Genomic DNA, 19,022 nt, shown 5'->3' with positions numbered 1-19,022 from the left:
ACAAAAAAACAGAACAAAATTCCACTTTTTGAAAAGCTCAGCTCCTGAGGCACACAGTTCCTTGGTGTAAGCTAATCAGTAAGGACTTTTCCACTCACCTTCAGCAGGTAGAACGTTAACATCTTAAGAGTAATATGAGAGCCTAACTGCTGCTCGTGTAGATGCAATATATACATGTATGCATTTCAAATAGGTACTTGAGACAAAAAAGATGATGATGTGATAGCATTAAAAATAAAAAGGGAATTAACTTACAGAAGTTCTCTGGAGTAACTAAGCCTTATATCAGCTCCAAGAAAAGTAGTGAGGAAAACCAAATCAGGTAGACAAATATAGTAATGAAGCATTTATTGCTGATAAATGGAATGTCAAATTCCACTTACTCAGTCTGAACAGAATATATGGATACCTTTAGCCTGCTTAAATGCTTCAAGAGTCAGAATTATTCAGGTGAATACTAAAACTTGAGTGTAGCACACTAGGTTGTATGGGTGACCTGTTACTCTGTGAGTGAAGGACTGTGCCTTGTCTTGCATAGGCTGCAATCCAAGCCCTGCATTCAGAGACGTGATTCGGTTAGCATCGCGTTCCAGGTTGCATGCATGAGCCGAGTTGTCATCAAACGTGAAAATCTGAGATGTTTTTCGTGTGCTGCAAACCAGACTAAGATTCATGGCTCGCTGTTTGCTGCAGGCCAAATCCCTGCACCCATGCTGTTGTCATGGTTCAGCTGGTGTGTGGTAGGCAGAACGCTTCACCTGAGTTCTGGGTAGGATGAGATGGCTGTGTAGGCAAAGGAATCTGGCTGCTGGAGAAGTGGGAATAGGAGATGATGTAGACGAGGTGGTAGGTTTGCAGAAGAGGCTTTGCTCGCACAGTGTTAGCTTCTCTTTATCAGTAACGCTTTCACTATGTGATTTGTTTGGAAAGATAGAACACAAAGATGTGGCATAAGAAGGAATTTGGAGTTGGTTGAAGGAGATACAGGAATAGGTAGTCTGGTTTCTGTAGAGGCTACTGGAGGCCTTGGAGCAGCACTGCTTTGTTGTATGAACTGTATCTTAGAATTATAGACTGCGGTAAGGAGAGAGGGAGAAAGCAGAGGAACATCATTCTTATTTCTAGCCTTCCAAAAGGAGTCTATGAGAAAGTGTTTTGCTGCTACTTCTCCCTCTTTGCTCACAGCAGAGAAGTTAACTGCTGTGGAGTGGGAAGTCTGTCTCTGTGTAAAATGAAGTTGAAAAGATGGGGAAGGGTTCCTTGGAAATTTAAAAAACATATGTTGACACATACTTTCTTTAGAAGCTCAAAGATATGTGGTGGACACTTGTGCAACATTTCTGTATGGTGTGTAACTTCCTTGAAAAAAGGAAGGCGACAGCATTGAGTGGGAGGTATCTTCACTAGAGCCGTGAAGCTGAGAAGTAAAAGTGTCTGATCCTTGGTTTTAGACAGGAGCAGATGATGGTTGTCCTAAAAGGATAACCTTTTCCCTGCCTTGCTCCTGGGAGCCCTGAGTGTCCTTGGGCAGGAACTCTTCAACTTCTTACTGCCCAACCTTTCTTTCACCAGCTGGCAAGAAGGGAGTGTGCTGGAGAGGGCTGTGCTCCCCCATGCCAAGCAGAAGCTCTGGAGGGAAAATCATAGAATCATAGAATGGTTAGGGCTGGAAGGGACCTTCAAAGGTCATCTAGTCCAACCCCCCTGCAAGGAACAGGGATATCTCCTACTAGATCAGGTTGCTCAGGGCCTTGTCCAACCTGGCCTTGAACGTCTCCAGGGATGGAGCATCCACCACCTCTCTGGGCAACCTGTTCCAGTGTTCTACCACTCTCATAGTAAAAAATTTTTTCCTAATATCCAACCTGAATCTACCTCCCTCTATTTTAAAACCATTACCCCTTGTCCTATCATAACTGGCCATCCTGAACAGCCTCTCCCCATCTTTCCTGTAGGCCCCCTTGAGGTACTGGAAGACCGCTATAAGGTCACCCCGGAGCCTCCTCTTCTCCAGGCTGAACAGCCCCAACTCTTTCAGCCTGTCCTCATAGGAAAGGTGCTCCAGCCCTCTTATCATCTTCGTGGCCCTCCTCTGGACCCTCTCCAACTGGTCCATGTCCTTCTTATGTTGGGGACTCCAGAACTGGACGCAGTACTCCAAGTGAGGTCTCACGAGGGCAGAGTAGAGGGGGAGAATCACCTCCCTCGACCTGCTGGCCACGCTCCTCTTGATGCAGCCCAGGACGCGGTTGGCCTTCTGGGCCGCAAGAGCACATTGCCGGCTCATATTGAGCTTCTCGTCCACCAATGTATTTTCTTTCATCTCTGCTTTCCTCCAGTGTCATTTCTGGGCCTGAAGATGAAATGATCTTACCCTTGCAACTCCAGCCTAGCTCTTGTGACTCACTGAAGGACAGCAAAAGCATGGAGAGTTTACATGCATCAACACTCAGGATGTTGACACCTAGGAAGTCATTAGTGGTTGGCTGAGCGGTGATGGTTGTCCTTGCTTGTGTTCTTAGTCCCCAGCAAATGGCTGCTTTCCTCCCAGAAGAGAGTCGTGTTATCTTGCTCTTGTCAACAGCCACTGTGGCTTGGCTTGTGCATGCTGATGTTAAGCCACCACAGCTTGGTCGTGTCCGTGAGCCGAAATTACCGAGAAGTAGAATTTCACAGTTGGTAGAGCAAGGAGTTTTTCTCCATGTGAGGAATACTATAGGTCTGTAGGCAGCGAGAGATGACGTCTTGGAGAAAACACCCTAAAAATTGTCTTTGTGAAACAAAAGTCTCTGACAAGACTCCCAAGCTTCATCAGATGAAAACAGCATTTCACCTTGCCCAGCATCCTGCCTTCTCATGATCTCCAAATGGAAGTGTTGGTGCTCCTGGGTTCTTCTATTTTCTGGAAATTGTTAATTGAAATGCGTGGAAAGAGATGCTCATACTGGAGCAGCGGGAGCAAGTGAGATGTTTAAATCTGTCTGAACAGGATAGAAGACAAAGAAGGGCAGGTGAGTTGTGTTGAAAAGATGTGGGAGTGACAGCTGAGCCATCATTACCGTTTACTTTTCCAGTTCCTGTGCCTGGAAAAGGCCACGATGTAAGTGTAGACAAGAAGTAGAAGCTGTAACAGCATGAGAAGAGTACTTTCATGGGTAAATCGCGAACAAATTGGATAGTCCATGAGAAGTAAGGCATGGAGGAGACCTGTGTGTGCAGTTGTCTATCCAAGCACTCATAAGTGTGTTTCCCATTGCTTGCTTTCAGTCGCCTGTCTGAGAAAGTCCTTTTTTTTTTCCATGGTGTGGCACTAGGCAGAAGAGCAGGACATTTAGCCTGCTGGCAAGTATTGTTCTTTGCCAATGAGAAACAATCTTCTTAATGATTGGCCTGGCTGACCTCCAGGATGCTTTCATATGGAAAGGAGATGGGATGCAGAGCAAGATATGCTGTAGTTACGGTTCTGCTTTGAGAGGTTCTTGGAGAAGGACTTTTTGCAAGGACATGTAGGGATAAGACAGGGGGCAATGGCTTTAAACTGAAAGAGGGGAGATTTTGATTAGATATAAGGAAGAAATTTTTCACTCTGAGGGTGGTGAGGCACTGGAACAGGTTGCTCAGAGAAGCTGTGACTGCCCCATCCCTGGAAGTGTTCAAGGCCAGGTTGGATGAGGCTTTGAGCAACCTGGTGTAGGGGAGGGTGTCCCTGCCTATGGCAGGGGGGTTGTAACTAGATGGTCTTTAAGGTCCCTTCCAACCTGAACCATTCTATGATTCTATGATATAGAGATGGTGGTGGATTCATGACTTGGTGACATTTAGGCTTAAAAAAAAAAAAAAAATCCAAACCAGAACAAACCCAGAATAGTAGCTGTCACTTAGGAGCTTGAGGCTTGAGGAGTAGTCTTAAATCTTTCTTTCACCAGGCACAGTTACTGTTTAAATGGAAGTTTTCCATGGTGCATGTAGTGAATCTTGCCTTAATATGAGACCTCACTTTTATCTTAATCATGCCCTTCCTTCAACTTAGTAGTAAAAATTAACCAGCTACCATGGAGCGGAACGAAGTCTTTGATGCAAATGTAACTTGAACTCAGTGTTGACATTTCTTTGTCCATGTCTACATACATGTCTGCCATGGCAGTAGTCTTGTGGGTTTTTGGTGTGGTTTTTTTTTTTCTAAAGCTGTTCAGACCCACTTGGAAGTAGGAGGTGATTGCTGAAGCTAAAGCAGGGACACAGAGATACTAATAGTTTACAATGTCCCTTCCCCACAGCAAGATTTGGTCTCATCTGTTAGATCCGTAGATTTTTTTATTTCTTTTTGCACATGTAGCTGTTTTTAATAAAAACTAAAGAAAATCTCATCCCTCCTTTTGTTGCTGTTTGTTTATTTATATTGAATGTCTGGGCCTTTTTTAGCAGAATACGATTGAACCAAAACTGATAGCAGTTAAGATTTCTGGACAGCTCCTGTTTCTTGGTGCAGCTCTGTGAGATCTCGGAGGTTGGGATGCGATTTCACATACACTGGCTGTGAAACAGACTTGCTAAAGTGACATTTCCAGAGGAGATCCCTAATATCTCCATGATTTCAGAGCACATGTTTTGAACTGAGTAGCAATTTTGTGTCAGAAGTATGATTTCTGCTAACTCTGTGAATATTCATACTGGAAAAATTGCAGTTTATCAACAGGAGCTTCAGTCTGAGTGTTCTGTAATGAGATGCTGAGATGGTGACAACAATTCTTCATTTTATCTTTTTCACAAGACCATGGGCAGGAGGCCTAATTCAAGTCAACAGAGGGAAAGTACTGAGGGTAGAGGAGCTTAGGATAAGGAAAAAGATCAAGACAATGATTCTACCTGGGACCAGAACATGGTAACTGGATCCCTTTGCGGTGCCTGTCACATGCTGGTGCAGACAGATTGGCTTTGGGTAATTCTTAACTGACACATGCCTTACTTTGCAACATTGTGATGTGTTTCTAACCTAAATTTGAATGCATCTGACAGTGCATACTGCGTTAGTCACGCAATAGTTTATAAAACAATTGTTAAAGTAACTTTTTCTTTTTTCTTCCCCTGTAGCACACATCCACTGTGAGAATGTGTTTGTATTGTGGGAGAAAATTTTACTTTTCCAGTAAAACTAGACCGAAAAATAGTAGAAATGATTTGGAAGAAAACAAGGATGAAGTGGCCAAATGGGAAGGGCAAGCCGAAACGTATTTTCCTTCTCTCAGTAATAGAGGCTTGCTTCACGAGAATGGGAGCTTGACTATATTTAACTTGGAGAATAATGATGCTGACATATATATGTTAGAATACTTCGATTATACAGAAAAAAACAAAACCTTCATACTGACTGTGTTAGGTAAGTAGTGGAAGAACTGCATGAAGAATTTGCACCACTTTATTCCCTTTAAGAAGGCTAGAAAGGGGATTGTTTGTTTGTTGGGAAAGCAAACAGAAACAGAGAGGGTCTGTTCTTTGGCTCTGTTCTTAAGTTGCTTAGGTACTTTAAACAAATTTTTAAAGGTGATATCTTCATTTGTCATTACTCACCTTGAAATGACTTCTAGAACGTGTGTAGATGGCACACTGTGTACTTTCAGGTAAATAACCAAGTTATCTGAGGCATTATGTATAGAATCATAGAATCATACAATGGTTAGGGTTGGAAGGGACCTCAAAGATCATCTAGTTCCAAACCCCCTGCCATGGTCAGGGACACCCTCCACTACACCAGGTTGCCCAAAGCCCCATCCAACCTGGCCTTGAACACTTCCAGGGATGGGGCAGCCACAGCTTCTCTGGGCAACCTGTTCCAGTGCCTCACCGCCCTCAGAGTGAAACATTTCTTCCTTATATCCAATCTAAATCTGCCCTTTTTCAGTTTAAATCCATTTCCTCTTGTCCTGTCACTACAGGCCCTTGTAAAAAGCCCCTCTCCAGCTTTCCTGCAGGCCCCCTTTATGTACTGGAAGGCTGCAATAAGATCACCCTGGAGCCTTCTCCAGGCTGAACAGCCCCAACTCTCTCAGCCTGTATCTACTAAAGATGCTCCTGTATTATACATGCTTGAATATGTGTGGCATCATCCTGTGTAGATCTGTGCAGCTTCACTTGTAGTCTGTGAGAAATGTCTTTGACCAGTGTGTCCTATTGACAATGAAGCATGAGGAGTCTCAAACTAGGCACTGAAGAACCACAAGCAGGGCCACTTTTAGAAATAATTTCTCTCCCATGCACATGCGTGTGCATGTACGCGCACACCTTGTCTATGCACTCTCCTGCTGCTTGTGTTGCTCCATCCCTCATCCCATGCTAAAATTCAAGGCGGTTTATAACCAAAGTAATACTGAATGTTTTCTCTCCTTTTAGATCCCCCTTCCAAACCTGAAATAAGTTGCAACATCAGTGGCGATGACCTTGTGTTAAAGCGTACGGCAGATTTCCCGCAGCCTCTGAATTACACTTGGAAGTTCAGTAGCATACAAATCACACATCACACCCAGGAAGTTCCCATCCCGAAGAATATTGATGCTTCTGGGAAAGCTACATGTTTCATTAAATTTTCTCAAACGGAAAAGAGCTCTGCAATCTCTTTGCCTCAATGCCCTGCATATAAAAAATGTAATGAATGGCTCAGGCTGTATATGCGAGGCTGAGAGGCAGCATGGACTTTGACTGTAAGATTTCTGCTGACTTCTCAGGAACCTGAATTGAGACAGTGAAAAGCATCAGAAGTGATTTATGTGCTAAAAGTGTGTTTAAGATTGGTGAAAGGTAGGAGGTTCACAGTTTGATTCCCCGGAAAGATACATTTTGCAGGGATCTCAACAGAATAAAACTTTCAGATGTGACTTGAAATGAGTAATAACAGAGGGAGACACACTTAGAAGACCTCTTCTGAACCTTCAGGCCTTGTGTAATTAATGCTAATGACTGTTGTGCTCTTTGTACTGCTTTTCATGAACTGGAATGAAACTATCCAGTCACTTCAAGTGAGTCATCTGGCAGCCATTAGATAAAATAAGTTTTCATCTAGCGTGTGCATGAGTCAATACTTCCTTTCCTCCTTCACAGGCAGAATTAAAAAGGAGAAAGGAGTTTTTCTACTGTTGCTTATTGCTTTGGGACAGCCTCAGCTGAGCTTCCGTTCAGCTTGAGCCTTACTTTTTTTTTTTTTTTTTTTTTAAACCTAGAATGAGAACATATTTGGAGCCATCTAGTTTGTAGGGTGTGTAAGGCAGTTCCTAACTGAAAAAATTTCCCACTTCTGTGCAAAAGTAATTTTCATGGTTTACTAGTATAGAGTTCTTCCTCCTTCACTGGAATTATGTATGAGAGACTTGGTAGAAATGAGGCATGTGGTGGGTTGACCGTGGCTGGCTGCCGGCTGCCCGTGAAGCTGCTCTATCACTCCTCCTCCTCCTCCTCCTTAACAGGACCGAGGGGAGAAAATACAACAAAAGCCTCGTGGGTGGAGATGAGGACAGGGAGATCATTTGTCAGTTACTATCATGGGCAAAACAGACTCAACTTGGGGAAAATTAATGTATTGCCAATCAAAATCAGAGTAGAATAATTAGAAATAAAACCAAATCTAAAACACCTTCTCCCTACCTCTCCCTTCTGCCAGGACTCGACTTCACTCCCAATTTCTCTACCTTCTCCCCCTGAGCAGGGCAGGAGGATAGGGAATGGAGGTTGTGGTCAGCTAATTATGTGTCATCTCTGCTGCTGCTTCCTCCTCGCACTCTTCTCCTGCTCCAGGAAGGGGTCCCACCCATGGAAGACAGTCCTCCATTAACTTCTGTAGCACGAGTCCTTCCCAGAGGCTGCAGTTCTTCACAAGCTGCTCCAGCATGGGTCCCTTCCATGAAGTACAGTCCTCCAGGAACAGAGTGCTCTAGGGTGGTCCTCCATGGGGTCACAAGTCCTGCTAGCAAACCTTCTCTAGCGTAGACTCCTCTTCCACGGGTCTCCTTTGGGCATCCACCTGCTGCAGCATGGGGTCCTCCATGGGCTGCAGGTGAATCTGCTCCACTATGGACCTCCAGGTGCTGCGAGTGGATCTCTGCTCCACCGTGGACCTCCATGGGCTGCAGGAGGACAGCCTGCCTCACCATGGCCTTCACTACAGGCTACAGGGGAATCTCTGCTCCAGTGCCTGGAGCACCTCCTCCCCATCCTTCTTCACTGACCTTGGTGTCTGCAGAGTTGTTTCTCTCACATGTTCTCACTCCTCACTCCCAGCTGCTGTTGCACAGCAGTTTTTACCTTTTCTTAAATATGTTATCACAGAGGCACCACCACCATCACTGATTGGCTCAGCTTTGGCCAGTGCTGGATCCGTCTTGGAGCCGGCTGGCATGGGCTTTGCCCAAGATGGGGGCAACTTCTGGCACCTTCTCACAGAAGCCACCCCTGCACCCTCCTCACTACCAAAACCTTGCCATGCAAACCCAGTACAAGATATTTGCTGACATTTCATTTGGCTGAGGTCTGGCTCGGCCTTTCATACCCCAAAAAATGGAATAGCCATCGCCTTTCAAGCGGTGATGTGCCTTCGCTGAACTAAGTTACTTCCCATGTAACTTTGCTGGAGCTGGCTTAGGGTTTTGCTAAGAACTGACTCTGGTGAGTTAATTTCTGAAGGTAACTTTTTAAAAAACAAATAGGTATAAAACATGCTGAGGGTTGTATTTCTACTGAAGGAGTGTATCGCACAGTTGCTTTTTAACTAACCAATCATTATTTATTTTATTTTTTTTAAAGGAGACGGCTATCACAGAAGGAACAGAGACGGTCTTATTGCAGCTTTTGTTCTCTTTATTCTAGTTGTAGGAATACTAGTACTAGTATTCCTATTCAGAAGAGGTATGTATGGCATTTCCTAATTGACCTTCCCATGCTTCAAGATTTTGCTGACCTAAGGTTCTGTAAAAAGCGTGAAAGTTTCTGACTCGAATGTCTTGTAAATGCAGTAGTAGAAACAAGTTCAACTTAGGCGAAGGCTGGTAGACTTAAAGGAAATAATATACTGAACTTTCTTGCACTCAGGCACTGGGCTCTGTGTACTGGGAAACACTGTCATTCCTATTTGTGTGTTTCTCCTTCAGACTGGGTGTTTCATTTACTGTGTGTTTCTGCTGACTAAGTATCTATGGCCCCTAGCATTCCTACCTGAGTGTGCTTTCACTGCCTTTTTGGAGACCGTTATAAAGCTGCCCTCAGGATTAGATTTATTGTTGGGACAGGCTCGTACCAGGACCTATTGAATGCCTTCTGCTGAGTCTACTCTGGCTACTCAATGTGCTCAGCTGATACATAGGGACTTCTGTGCCTCCTGTCAGCCTGTGTTGCCATCATCTTGGAGTTCTAGATTTGTTTCTTGATCCATCTCTACGCTAAATTTGAGTATCTTTTTTGTAAGTCTGACAGCTTATTTGGAAATTATAATTGTAGGCTATGACTGTGTATCTCTTGCTACCACCTTCTTAGGTTAATATGTCAGACTGTATTCTGGCTTGAAAAAAGGTGCAAACCATCTCTTCTCTTTGTGTTTGAGAGTTCCAAACAGGAATAAATTGCTCCATCCTAAGTGTACTCTGCATGGAAAGTTCCTGCTGGCTTCCAGGTGGGGTCACCACTTGGGGGCAGTTGCAGGGTGAAGAGCATGGGATGCATCTCCTATCTGGGAAGGGCTATTTTATGATATTCTGGAGGAAGGCTCTAATCAGAGCATATACAGATGTATATTGCATGTGGACCTTATGCTTTCCCGATCATTCTCCATTTATTTTCTGTTGACATGGAATCATAAAATAAACCAGATGGGAAGGAATCTCTAGAGGTTTCACCCAACTTGCTGCTCAAAGTAGGACCAACTTCAGAGCTAGATCAGGTTGCTCAGGGCTTTTCCCAGTCAAACTTTGAATAATTCCAGGGATGGAAATTCCCCAGCCTCTGTCAGCATGTGTTCAAGTGCTCAATCACCCTTGTGGGGAAGGATATTTTCCTTGTTTCTATTAGAGTTTTCCCTTCTGCAGCTTGCAGCTGTTGCCTCCTGTCTTCTTGTTCTGTACTTCTGAGAGGCGTTTCCTTTGTTTTCTGTGTAAGTTACCTGTAGACTGCAATTATGCATCCCCTTAGCCTTCTTTTTCTTCAGGCTGAACAAACCCAATTCTCTCAGGGCCTCCTTGCACAACTCCTGCCTCCTAAACGTCTTGGTGGGCATTTGCTGGAATAGCTTCAGAACATCAGTGTTTTTTCATGAATTGGGAGCCTAAAACTAGACACACTACTCCACATGTGGTGTCACAAATACTGAATAGAGAGGAAGAATTATTTTTGTCAATGAGCTGACTACAGTTCTGCTAACACAGCCCACTATCTGTTAGACTTATACTGCAAGGGCACATCTCTGACTAATGTTCAACTTGTCGTCCACCCGGGCTTCCAAGTCCTCTTCTGCAGAGCTATTTTCTAGCCAGGCAGAGCTCAGCCTGTACTGCTCTGTGGGGTGATTTCGAGAGGTGTGGGACTTCACGTTTGCTTTGAACATCATGTCTTTTCTGCTAGCACATTCTTCCAGGTTGTTGAAGTCCCTCTGAGTGGCAGCTCTGCCCTTCAGCATATCCCCTACTCTCCCTAGTTCAATGTCATCTGCGAACTTTCTGAGGGTACCTTCTGTGCCCTTGTCCATGTTGGTGGTGTTGAACAACACTATGCTTGGTATCAACATGTAGAATCACAAAATCATAGAATGGTTCGGGTGGGAAGGGACCTCAAAGATCATCTAGTTCCAACCCCCCTGCCATGGACAGGGACACCTTCTACTAGATCAGGTTACTCAGAGGCTCATCCAACTTGGCCTTGAACAATTCCAGGGATGGGGCATCCGCAAGTTCTCTGGGCAAGAAGGATGAAGAATGTTACTCGTAACTGGCCATCAATTAGACTCGACACAATTCGACTCCTTCTCTTGAAGGTTTGACCATGCTAGGAAATAAACTTGTTACACCTCAGTAGGATAAGCACTGCATGGGTACAATAAAACAGAAGATGCGATTTGCTGATTTAGGAACAAGACTCAGAGTCATGAACTGCTAAAGTCTGTTTTAGATTTGTTGTTGCAAGAGGCCCATTTTGTTGGTCTCTCACTGATTGTCTTTGCCTCAAAACAATATTTCACTGTTTTTCTTTCCCAAAGTCAAGTATTCAGTTGCATGTGCTCAGTGATTTTTTTTTTTATTTGGATTGAGGGGGTGGGGGAACAGATAGAGGCTGTCAGCTAGTTTTCAAAGGCACAAAACTTAATTTCTGAGTAGTTTCTTCAGGTATTCTATTTGTTTTGGTGCAGGTAGAACTAAGTGTGGAACAGGAACTACTCAGAGGAACAGTCCAGTGCATGACTCAGGTAAGAGAGCTGGTGTCACAAACGTGTGGAAATCAGACTATTGCTTTAATTCGATCCAGCCTTGTAAATTTTTTTCTCTGTGGCAGTATAATGCCTTATTGGAGATGTAAAGGATTAAGTTTTTTTTTCAGGCCTTAGTTGTTTTGCAGAGTGTAGTTATTTTTTTCCAGATCATTAATACATACTTTCTAAAATAAATAAATTTAATTATAGGACAACATCAGCTACTTTGCTCTGTGGACAGCCAAGAACAGCCTAACTCAGACAGAGGTAAGACAGCTGTATTGATGTATAGATGTTTTTAAAGATTTGCTGTTGGTTGGAGCAAGGAGCCTGGTCTGCTCTTTCCTTTTTTGCAGTGTCTAAGCTTTCGAGTTGATTTTCAGTGTGTGCACACACGGCTTCGAAGTCTCAGTTGAGGTCCAATATTGGATAATCGTAGGAACCTGCACTTAGTGGATGTTAGTGAGGCTGGCAGAATTACTGGCCTGAGATTTGCCTGGTCAGCTGCGCTCTTTGGAGGTGAATTCTGCTTCTGACAATGGAGAATGGGAGCTGGCCTCAGGATGAGGGCTGGAAAAGCACACACTATTGGGCAATCTATCTGTTGGAGAACTTACTCTTTAGCTGTTTGGTTTACATGAGGTTATTTCTTCCATCTCTTTTAATCTTATCTGCCTGTGCCATTTATATAAACTTCTTTCAGGGGGGTTGGAACTAAATGATCTTTGAGGTCCCTTCCAACCCAGACCATTCTATGATTCTTTCAGAAATTTGGTTGATTATTCTCCTAAACCTGTTATTCATACCAAGTGCTCAGGGCTGGGCATGAATGTAATACATTGCTCATTCCCAGTATCCTTCATGGCAATTTCTTGCTGGCCTGTCTTGGAAACTGGGCAGCTAGCCTTTTTCTCTGTGCATTAAATATGACTTGGAAAGTTGGTTCCAGTGGGTGGGGGTCGATGCTGTGCATGAAGCAGTAGATTTAATGACCATTGAAGGTGTCACATCAGACTGGCAGGAGTTTGCTGTTAGTTTACCTTGGTCATATCTTGAAAATGCACCCAAGGCTGGTTATGACAGGCATGTTGCTAGTCTGGTATGCAGAACGCTGGTCCTTGCTTTTGGTGCATGGCTCTGGTGCATGCTTACATCTTGTGGGTCAAGTCACAATTGTTTCCTTTTCTTTTTCCAACTCCTTTCAGATGTTTCGGGAAAAGATCTGTGAGCAGCCCTTTTTGATTCATTCTTACTCCATTTTGCAGGCCTGTCTTCTCCTTGTAACAGTCAAGATGAGGGTAGGAGACAGTCAGTGGAGGAACTTCTCACCGCTTTCCATTAGTTACTAGTCTGCTGCCAATCCATGATTTCTTTCCGTGATGCCCTTCTGCAGGCAGTACGGATTCTCAGGGTTGCCTGCATTCCTGTCTTCCTGTCCACATCTCCACTTGTGCTTCTGCTGTCCATTCTAATCCTGCTCCTTTTTCTTATTTTTATTTTTTTACATTCATTTGCAGCAAGATCTCTCTGTAAGGTCAGCAGCTAGGGAAAGGAACAGCTCCTGTAGTCTGAGCTCTTTTCACAAGGGAATGAGGCTAACGTGTTTCAGCTTTAACACGTGTACATCTTGTTGCCAGGACCACTGATTAGGGAGAGCAGGAGAAGACCTTTAAAAAATACTTTGTTGCGGAGGTCACCAGACCAAATCCTGTTTCAGCCAAAGCTGCTGCCAGCGAATACAAGCTCACTGCCCAGTTGGAGTGGTGTGATGTTAACAGTGGCTTCATGGGGGATACTCGATCTGGTATCTTAGACGAGCTACTGGACTTAGCACAAGGCTGGAGCGGGATGTTTCTTGGATTGCAAAATGTTGTGTCACCTTTGAAGAGTTTTTCTGTAGGTTTAATTTCTTAAGTTGTTCTTTAATTTCTAAAGTTTCCTAATGCTTTCATGGGTTTGGACGTTCAAAAAATGTGGTGAGGTCCTTGGTGATGGGCCTCAAAAAGATGCCACAGGTAGGGAGGCACAGTTTCATGGAATCAGGGTGTTGTGGTATTTGGGTTTTTTGTTGTTGTTGTTGGGTTTGTTTGGGGTTTTACCCTCTCTTTCTCCCCCTGCGCCAGTGTATCAAAGTCTTAGGAGCTTTTTAGCAGGATTTTTGGATAAAGGACTTCATTTTTCTTCTAATGTTTTCATACATTTGTTAAAGCTATGGTTCTAACTGATAGTTCAGAGATCACTGAAGTCTAGAGATCACTAATGGTTTTGCAGGTGAAAAAAGGAGAAGGATGGGGGGAAAAAAACCCACACAAAACAACAGCAGCAAAAAAAGCCAAACTCTTTTGCTACTGCACTTAAATTTTCTTTATAATCGCCCGTGTTTCTATTAGAGATTCTTTAAGGTCTGCAAATAGAAAGAGTATAAAGTCACAGTGTTAGTACAACACATAGGTGAAGTAAAGGAAGGAGATGTGGATTCTCTTCTCAGATGTCTGTCTTCTTATGGCAAATCTGTGCAGCTTTATCACCTTGAGTAAACTCACTTCAGGAAAATTTTGTAAAGCTGTAGGCATAACTAGAGATAATGCTGGTTATGGTCTGGGACCTAAGGTAGTTGCTGGAGGGAAGTTGAAATTAATTGTGAGGCCTTCAATAAAGTGGCATAACATACTAGTTCCCAGGGGTATCTGCTGAAAGTGTTATAATGAAATTGTCTCTTTAAGGCTGAGTTGCATATTTTGCAGACTGTTGTGTTACCTCCATACACATTTCTAAAAAGGATTTCTTTTTGCTTGCAGCTACATCTTCACAAGCTGTTCATCATGAGAATGAAAAGCCTGAAACAGGTAACAAGTGAGATGGTGCCTTAAAACAGGGGGATATGAAAGGCAGAATTAGTTTTGCACTTGGCCTTTTGCAGTCCCAAACATATTAGCATGTTCTCAGTGTAGAGATTACCATTCCCCTGTTGGCCTGGAAAGACCAGTTTCCTTAGGAACAGTAAGTGTTGATGGCTGGATCACTAGATGAGAAGTCAAAAAGACCTGGATTCTTGTGTTTGTTAAACAGTACTGAGCAAATGCTGTCTTGGGCCTTCAGCTTCCCTCTTGAATCATGATGAGAATGATGCTGCATGCTGTGTTTGCATATCACTTCATCTGTGGAAAGAAGAACTACGCATGTGCAAGGGAACCCCTTTTTATAGTAGATAACCAAATCACCCTTTTGTCTAGTGTTACCTTTTATTTGCATGCAAAAGAATGCAAGGGTATTTTTATAGTGTGTGATCATGGGTGGGTGATCTTTGCTTTCTGCTGGAAAGAAACCCTCAAACAGGACCTAAGATAATGAAACACTACAGCTTCAAAGCTTTATTTGTGTTGATGGTAAACAGATCTGAGCCTGAACACACCAATTTAGAGATGGGATGCTTACAAGCTTGCAAAATGCTAATTTGGGAGATATAAGAGGGAGGTGATTGGTGACAGCCAACATGGCTTCACTAAGGGCAAATCCTGCCTGACTAATTTGGTGGCCTTCTATGATGAGGTTACAGCATTGATGGATAGGGGAAGAGCAACTGACATTGTCTACCTGGACTTATCCAAAGCATTTGATACTGTCCCACACGACATCCTTATCTCTAAACTGGAAAGACATGGTTTTGATGGATGGACCATTCGGTGGATAAGGAATTGGCTGGATGGTTGCACTCAAAGAGTTGTGGTCAATGGTTCAACGTCCACGTAGAGGCCAGTGACAAGTGGTGTTCCTCAGGGGTCAGTACTGGGGTCAGTGCTATTTAACATCTTTGTTGGAGACATGGACAGCGGGATTGAGTGCACCCTCAGCAAGTTTGCAGATGACACCAAGTTGTGTGGTGTTGTGGACACACTGGAGGGAAGGGATGCCATCCAGAGGGACCTTGACAGGCTGGAGAGGTGGGCCTGTGAGAACCTCATGAAGTTCAACAAGGCCAAGTGCAAGGTCCTGCACGTGGGTCGGGGCAATCCCATGCACAAGTACAGGCTGGGCGGAGAATGGATTGGGAGCAGCCCTGAGGAAAAGGACTTGGGAGTGCAGGTGGATGAGCAGCTCAACATGAGCCGGCAACGTGCGCTGGCAGCCCAGAAAGCAAATTGTATCCTGGGCTGTATCAAAAGGAGCGTGGCCAGCAGGTTGAGGGAGGGGATTCTGCCCCTCTACTCAGCTCTTGTGAGACCCCACCTGGAATACTGTGTTCAGCTCTGGAGTCCCCAACACAAGAAGGACATGGAGCTACTGGAACGAGTCCAGAGGAGGGCCACGAAGATGATCCGAGGGCTGGAGCACCTCTGCTATGAAGACAGGCTGAGAGAGTTGGGGGTGTTCAGCCTGGAGAAGAGAAGACTCCGTGGTGATCTTACAGCAGCTTTCCAGTACCTAAAGGGGGCCTACAGGAAAGCTGGAGAGGGACTTTTTACAAGGGTGTGTAGTGATAGGACAAGGGGCAATGGATTTGAACTGAAAGAGGGGAGATTTAGGTTAGATATAAGAAAGAAATTCTTTACATTGAGGGTGGTGAGGTACTGGAACAGGTTGCCCAGAGAAGTTGTGGATGCCCCATCCCTGGAGGTGTTCAAGGCCAGGTTGGATGAGGCTTTGGGCAACCTGGTGTAGTGGAGGGTGTCCCTGCCCATGGCAGGGGGGTTGGAACTAGATGATCTTTGAGGTCCCTTCCAACCCAAACCATTCTATGATTCTATGATTCTATGATTCTTTCTGTTGAGAAGCACCATGTCTGGATCCAATATCTTCCACTTACTTTATGCTCTAGGACTGTGTTTTGCCTGCATTCGTCAGGGAGCTAAGCAAAGCCTCAGTTTTCTTTTCTTAGTACAGCCACTGTAAATTTTAAGGAAATTCTGAGACCCGTTTTTTTTTCTAGAAGTTGTTTTTACTCCAGAGGGGTAGTGAAATAGGAACATTGTAGTTTAAGCCAGCAAAAAAAAAATGTAGGGTTTTTACCTCAAGCTATTGATCATTCATTCACTAACTCGTCCATTATTTTTCGCAAGTAGCTGATAATAAGGGGGTTGGAGAAGGCAGAGATTTTTCCTGATTGAGGGAAAAATCACTAATGGTGACCATAAGGAAAAAGAAACCCATAAGCCACTGCATTTTGCTACTTGTTCTTCCTGAATGAGTTGTAATGGACATAGAACAGCTTTCCTCATCTGAAGAAATAGGGGTTGTGTAGCTGATGGCGAAGGTGTCACTGTCAGGTTAGCCTGGACTTTTCATTGTCTTAGCACTTGTGTAACTATTTCCATATACATGGACATAGATGTAGGAGAAGGAGGTTTATTTTATGCCTGTCTTATGGAAGAAAGAAGGGAAACCTATGGTTCAGGCAAAACAGAATCAAGCCCATAGATAAATGTTATCTGATTGGATACTAGAGGAACAAAATAAAATGCTTTATACTGTATAAAATAAAGTATTTTATTTTGTTGCAGTATAAAGTGGGAAGACCAGGAAGGGGAGTCAGTGCACTTTTGTGCAGTACACCCTGCAGCACCTAGATAGCATGCAATCACTGCTGTACGGACGGCAAACAGCAGGCAAGGTTGTGATGTTCTCCAAAATGTCTTTAAATATTTAATTCTAAATAGAGCTGCTGCTGGTAGCACAGCAGTACGTAAGTATTGCAGAGGAGAAGGTGTGCTGCTGAGCTCTGGACAGCACAGAGCAATGACCTGTGCTGGCGTGGGGAAGAAACTATGGAGAGTGCTCCTGAGGGACCATAGCTCTTCTCTGGTATCTTTTCAGACAAAGAACTGAAAAAGGAGGAGGATGGTGGCCTGGAAGACAAGCAGAGAGTTAACAGTGGTGTAAGTCAGGAAGTTAAGTGCGTGTTCTGTGGAGCAGTCCGTGCTAATGACCCAGTGGGCAAACTGGCCAGGGTACTTGGAGTTGAAGGCTCAGAGCCTCTTCTGTGTACTGCTCCTCAATAGACGTATTGGGGAGGATTGTGCCACAAATGCTGAATACCTGTCTTCTGTGCAGGAGTTTCAGGAGCAGAGTTAACCAGCTTTCTGGCTGTAGTTAAGGGCAGAGCAAGTCTTGTGTTTTTACCAGCCTTGGAAATAATCCCAGCAGAGCATATGGACTTGAAGCACATGTGTTTTGGAAATCATTTGGGGTAAAAAAAAAGAAAGAAAGAAAATATATAGTCCCAGTCAGAGTGAGATGAGAATACTGGTCAAGTGGCAGTCGCTGCTGAAGTGCTGGCTTTTGGTCTTCTGGTTAATGCTGCCTGTTGGGAGATCCCTGCAAGGGGGCCTCCAGTCTCCCAGTGTGTGCACATCAAGCACTTAGGTGAGGGATAGGAGCTGATATGAGCAAGAGAAGGCTTTGCCAAGAGGAAGCTCAGTTTGGAGAGATTGCTGCTCTGTGGAATGAAGTCAGACTGTCCTTCGTTGTCTCTGGTGGAAGACAATACTCTGTGTGTGTGTGTCTGTCTTCAACCTCCCCGACATCTGCTACAAAAGGCGACACAGCAGTTCAAGCAGTCAGGAATATTTCTGGGCAGCGTCAGGGACAACTTCTTCACACAGGCTACCAGATGTGCCAGCAAGGGCTGACGTGCAGCTGTACCTGGTGCTCGCTAACAGAGGAGGGCTGGATGGGGAAGTGGTCACAAATGGCTGCCTTGGCTGTAGTGACCAAGGAACAGCTCCAGATCCTGAGAAGAGTGAGGAAGGCAAACATTGGAGTACGAGCCCTGAGCTTTCAGAGAGCAGATTTCTGCTTATTCAGGAAGATGGTAGGCACGATCTCACGGGAGACAGTTCTGAGGAGCAAAGGAGCTCAAGAGAGCCATCAGGCCTTTAGGGAGGACTTTCTCCAAGCATGAGCACCGGCCATCGGGATGGTCAGGAAAACAGGCAGGCAAATCAGAAGATCCGCTTGGCTAAGCGGGGAGCTCCCATCAGAGCTGCTGTGCAAGAATTGCTTACACTGAATGTGGAGGCAGGGGTAGGCTACAACGGAGGAATTTAGGAACATGGCCTGGGCAGGTAAGGATGGTGTGAGGAAAGCCAAGGCTCAGGGAGGCTTGAAACCACTATGGGATGAACCAGGACAATGAGAGCATCTTCTGCTACTATGTTATCTGTAAAAGAATAAACAGGGAAAATGTGGGCCTGTTGCTGAGCAAGGGATTGATTTAGTGATACCTGATCCTGACAAAGCATATGCTAGATGAGTAGATAGTGAGGTGGACTGAAAACTGGCTGAATGGCTGAGATCCAGAGGGTTTTGATCACTGTTATGAATTCTAGTTGGAGGCCAGTATCTAGCAGTGTACCCCACGGGTCAATACTGGGTCCAGTCCTCTTTAATGTCTTCCTTAATGAGCTGAATGATGAGGCAGAGTAATGCCTTCAGCAAGTTTGCTGATGATACAAAACTGGGAGGAGTGGCTAACACACCGAAGGGAGTGTGTTGCCATCCAGGGGGACCTCGACAGGCTGTAGAAGCGTGCTGGCAGGAACCTCATGCAGTTCAACAAAAGGACATGCAAAATCCTGCAGCTGGGGAGGAA

The 19,022-nt window shown here is 44.5% G+C and overlaps 1 protein-coding gene across 1 annotated transcript in view; it reads left to right on the top strand.

Annotated features, from left to right (window-relative positions):
• Nucleotides 1-2,975: 2,975 nt before the first annotated feature.
• LOC104371602 (uncharacterized) overlaps nucleotides 2,976-19,022 on the top strand; it is a 31,657-nt gene continuing 15,610 nt past the window's right edge. The window contains exons 1-5 of the mRNA XM_086616940.1: nucleotides 2,976-3,011; nucleotides 5,092-5,377; nucleotides 8,788-8,893; nucleotides 11,379-11,431; nucleotides 11,645-11,701. Of these exons, the coding sequence (XP_086473066.1) occupies nucleotides 5,110-5,377; nucleotides 8,788-8,893; nucleotides 11,379-11,431; nucleotides 11,645-11,701 (484 nt within the window). The 5' untranslated portion in view covers nucleotides 2,976-3,011; nucleotides 5,092-5,109. The remainder of the gene's footprint in view (nucleotides 3,012-5,091; nucleotides 5,378-8,787; nucleotides 8,894-11,378; nucleotides 11,432-11,644; nucleotides 11,702-19,022) is intronic.

This window comes from Tauraco erythrolophus, chromosome 1 (genome assembly GCF_009769465.1).
Source record: "Tauraco erythrolophus isolate bTauEry1 chromosome 1, bTauEry1.pri, whole genome shotgun sequence".
Lineage (NCBI taxonomy): Eukaryota > Metazoa > Chordata > Aves > Musophagiformes > Musophagidae > Tauraco > Tauraco erythrolophus.
Note: the sequence above shows the minus strand (reverse complement) of the source record. Positions and strands in the feature narration are given on the sequence as shown.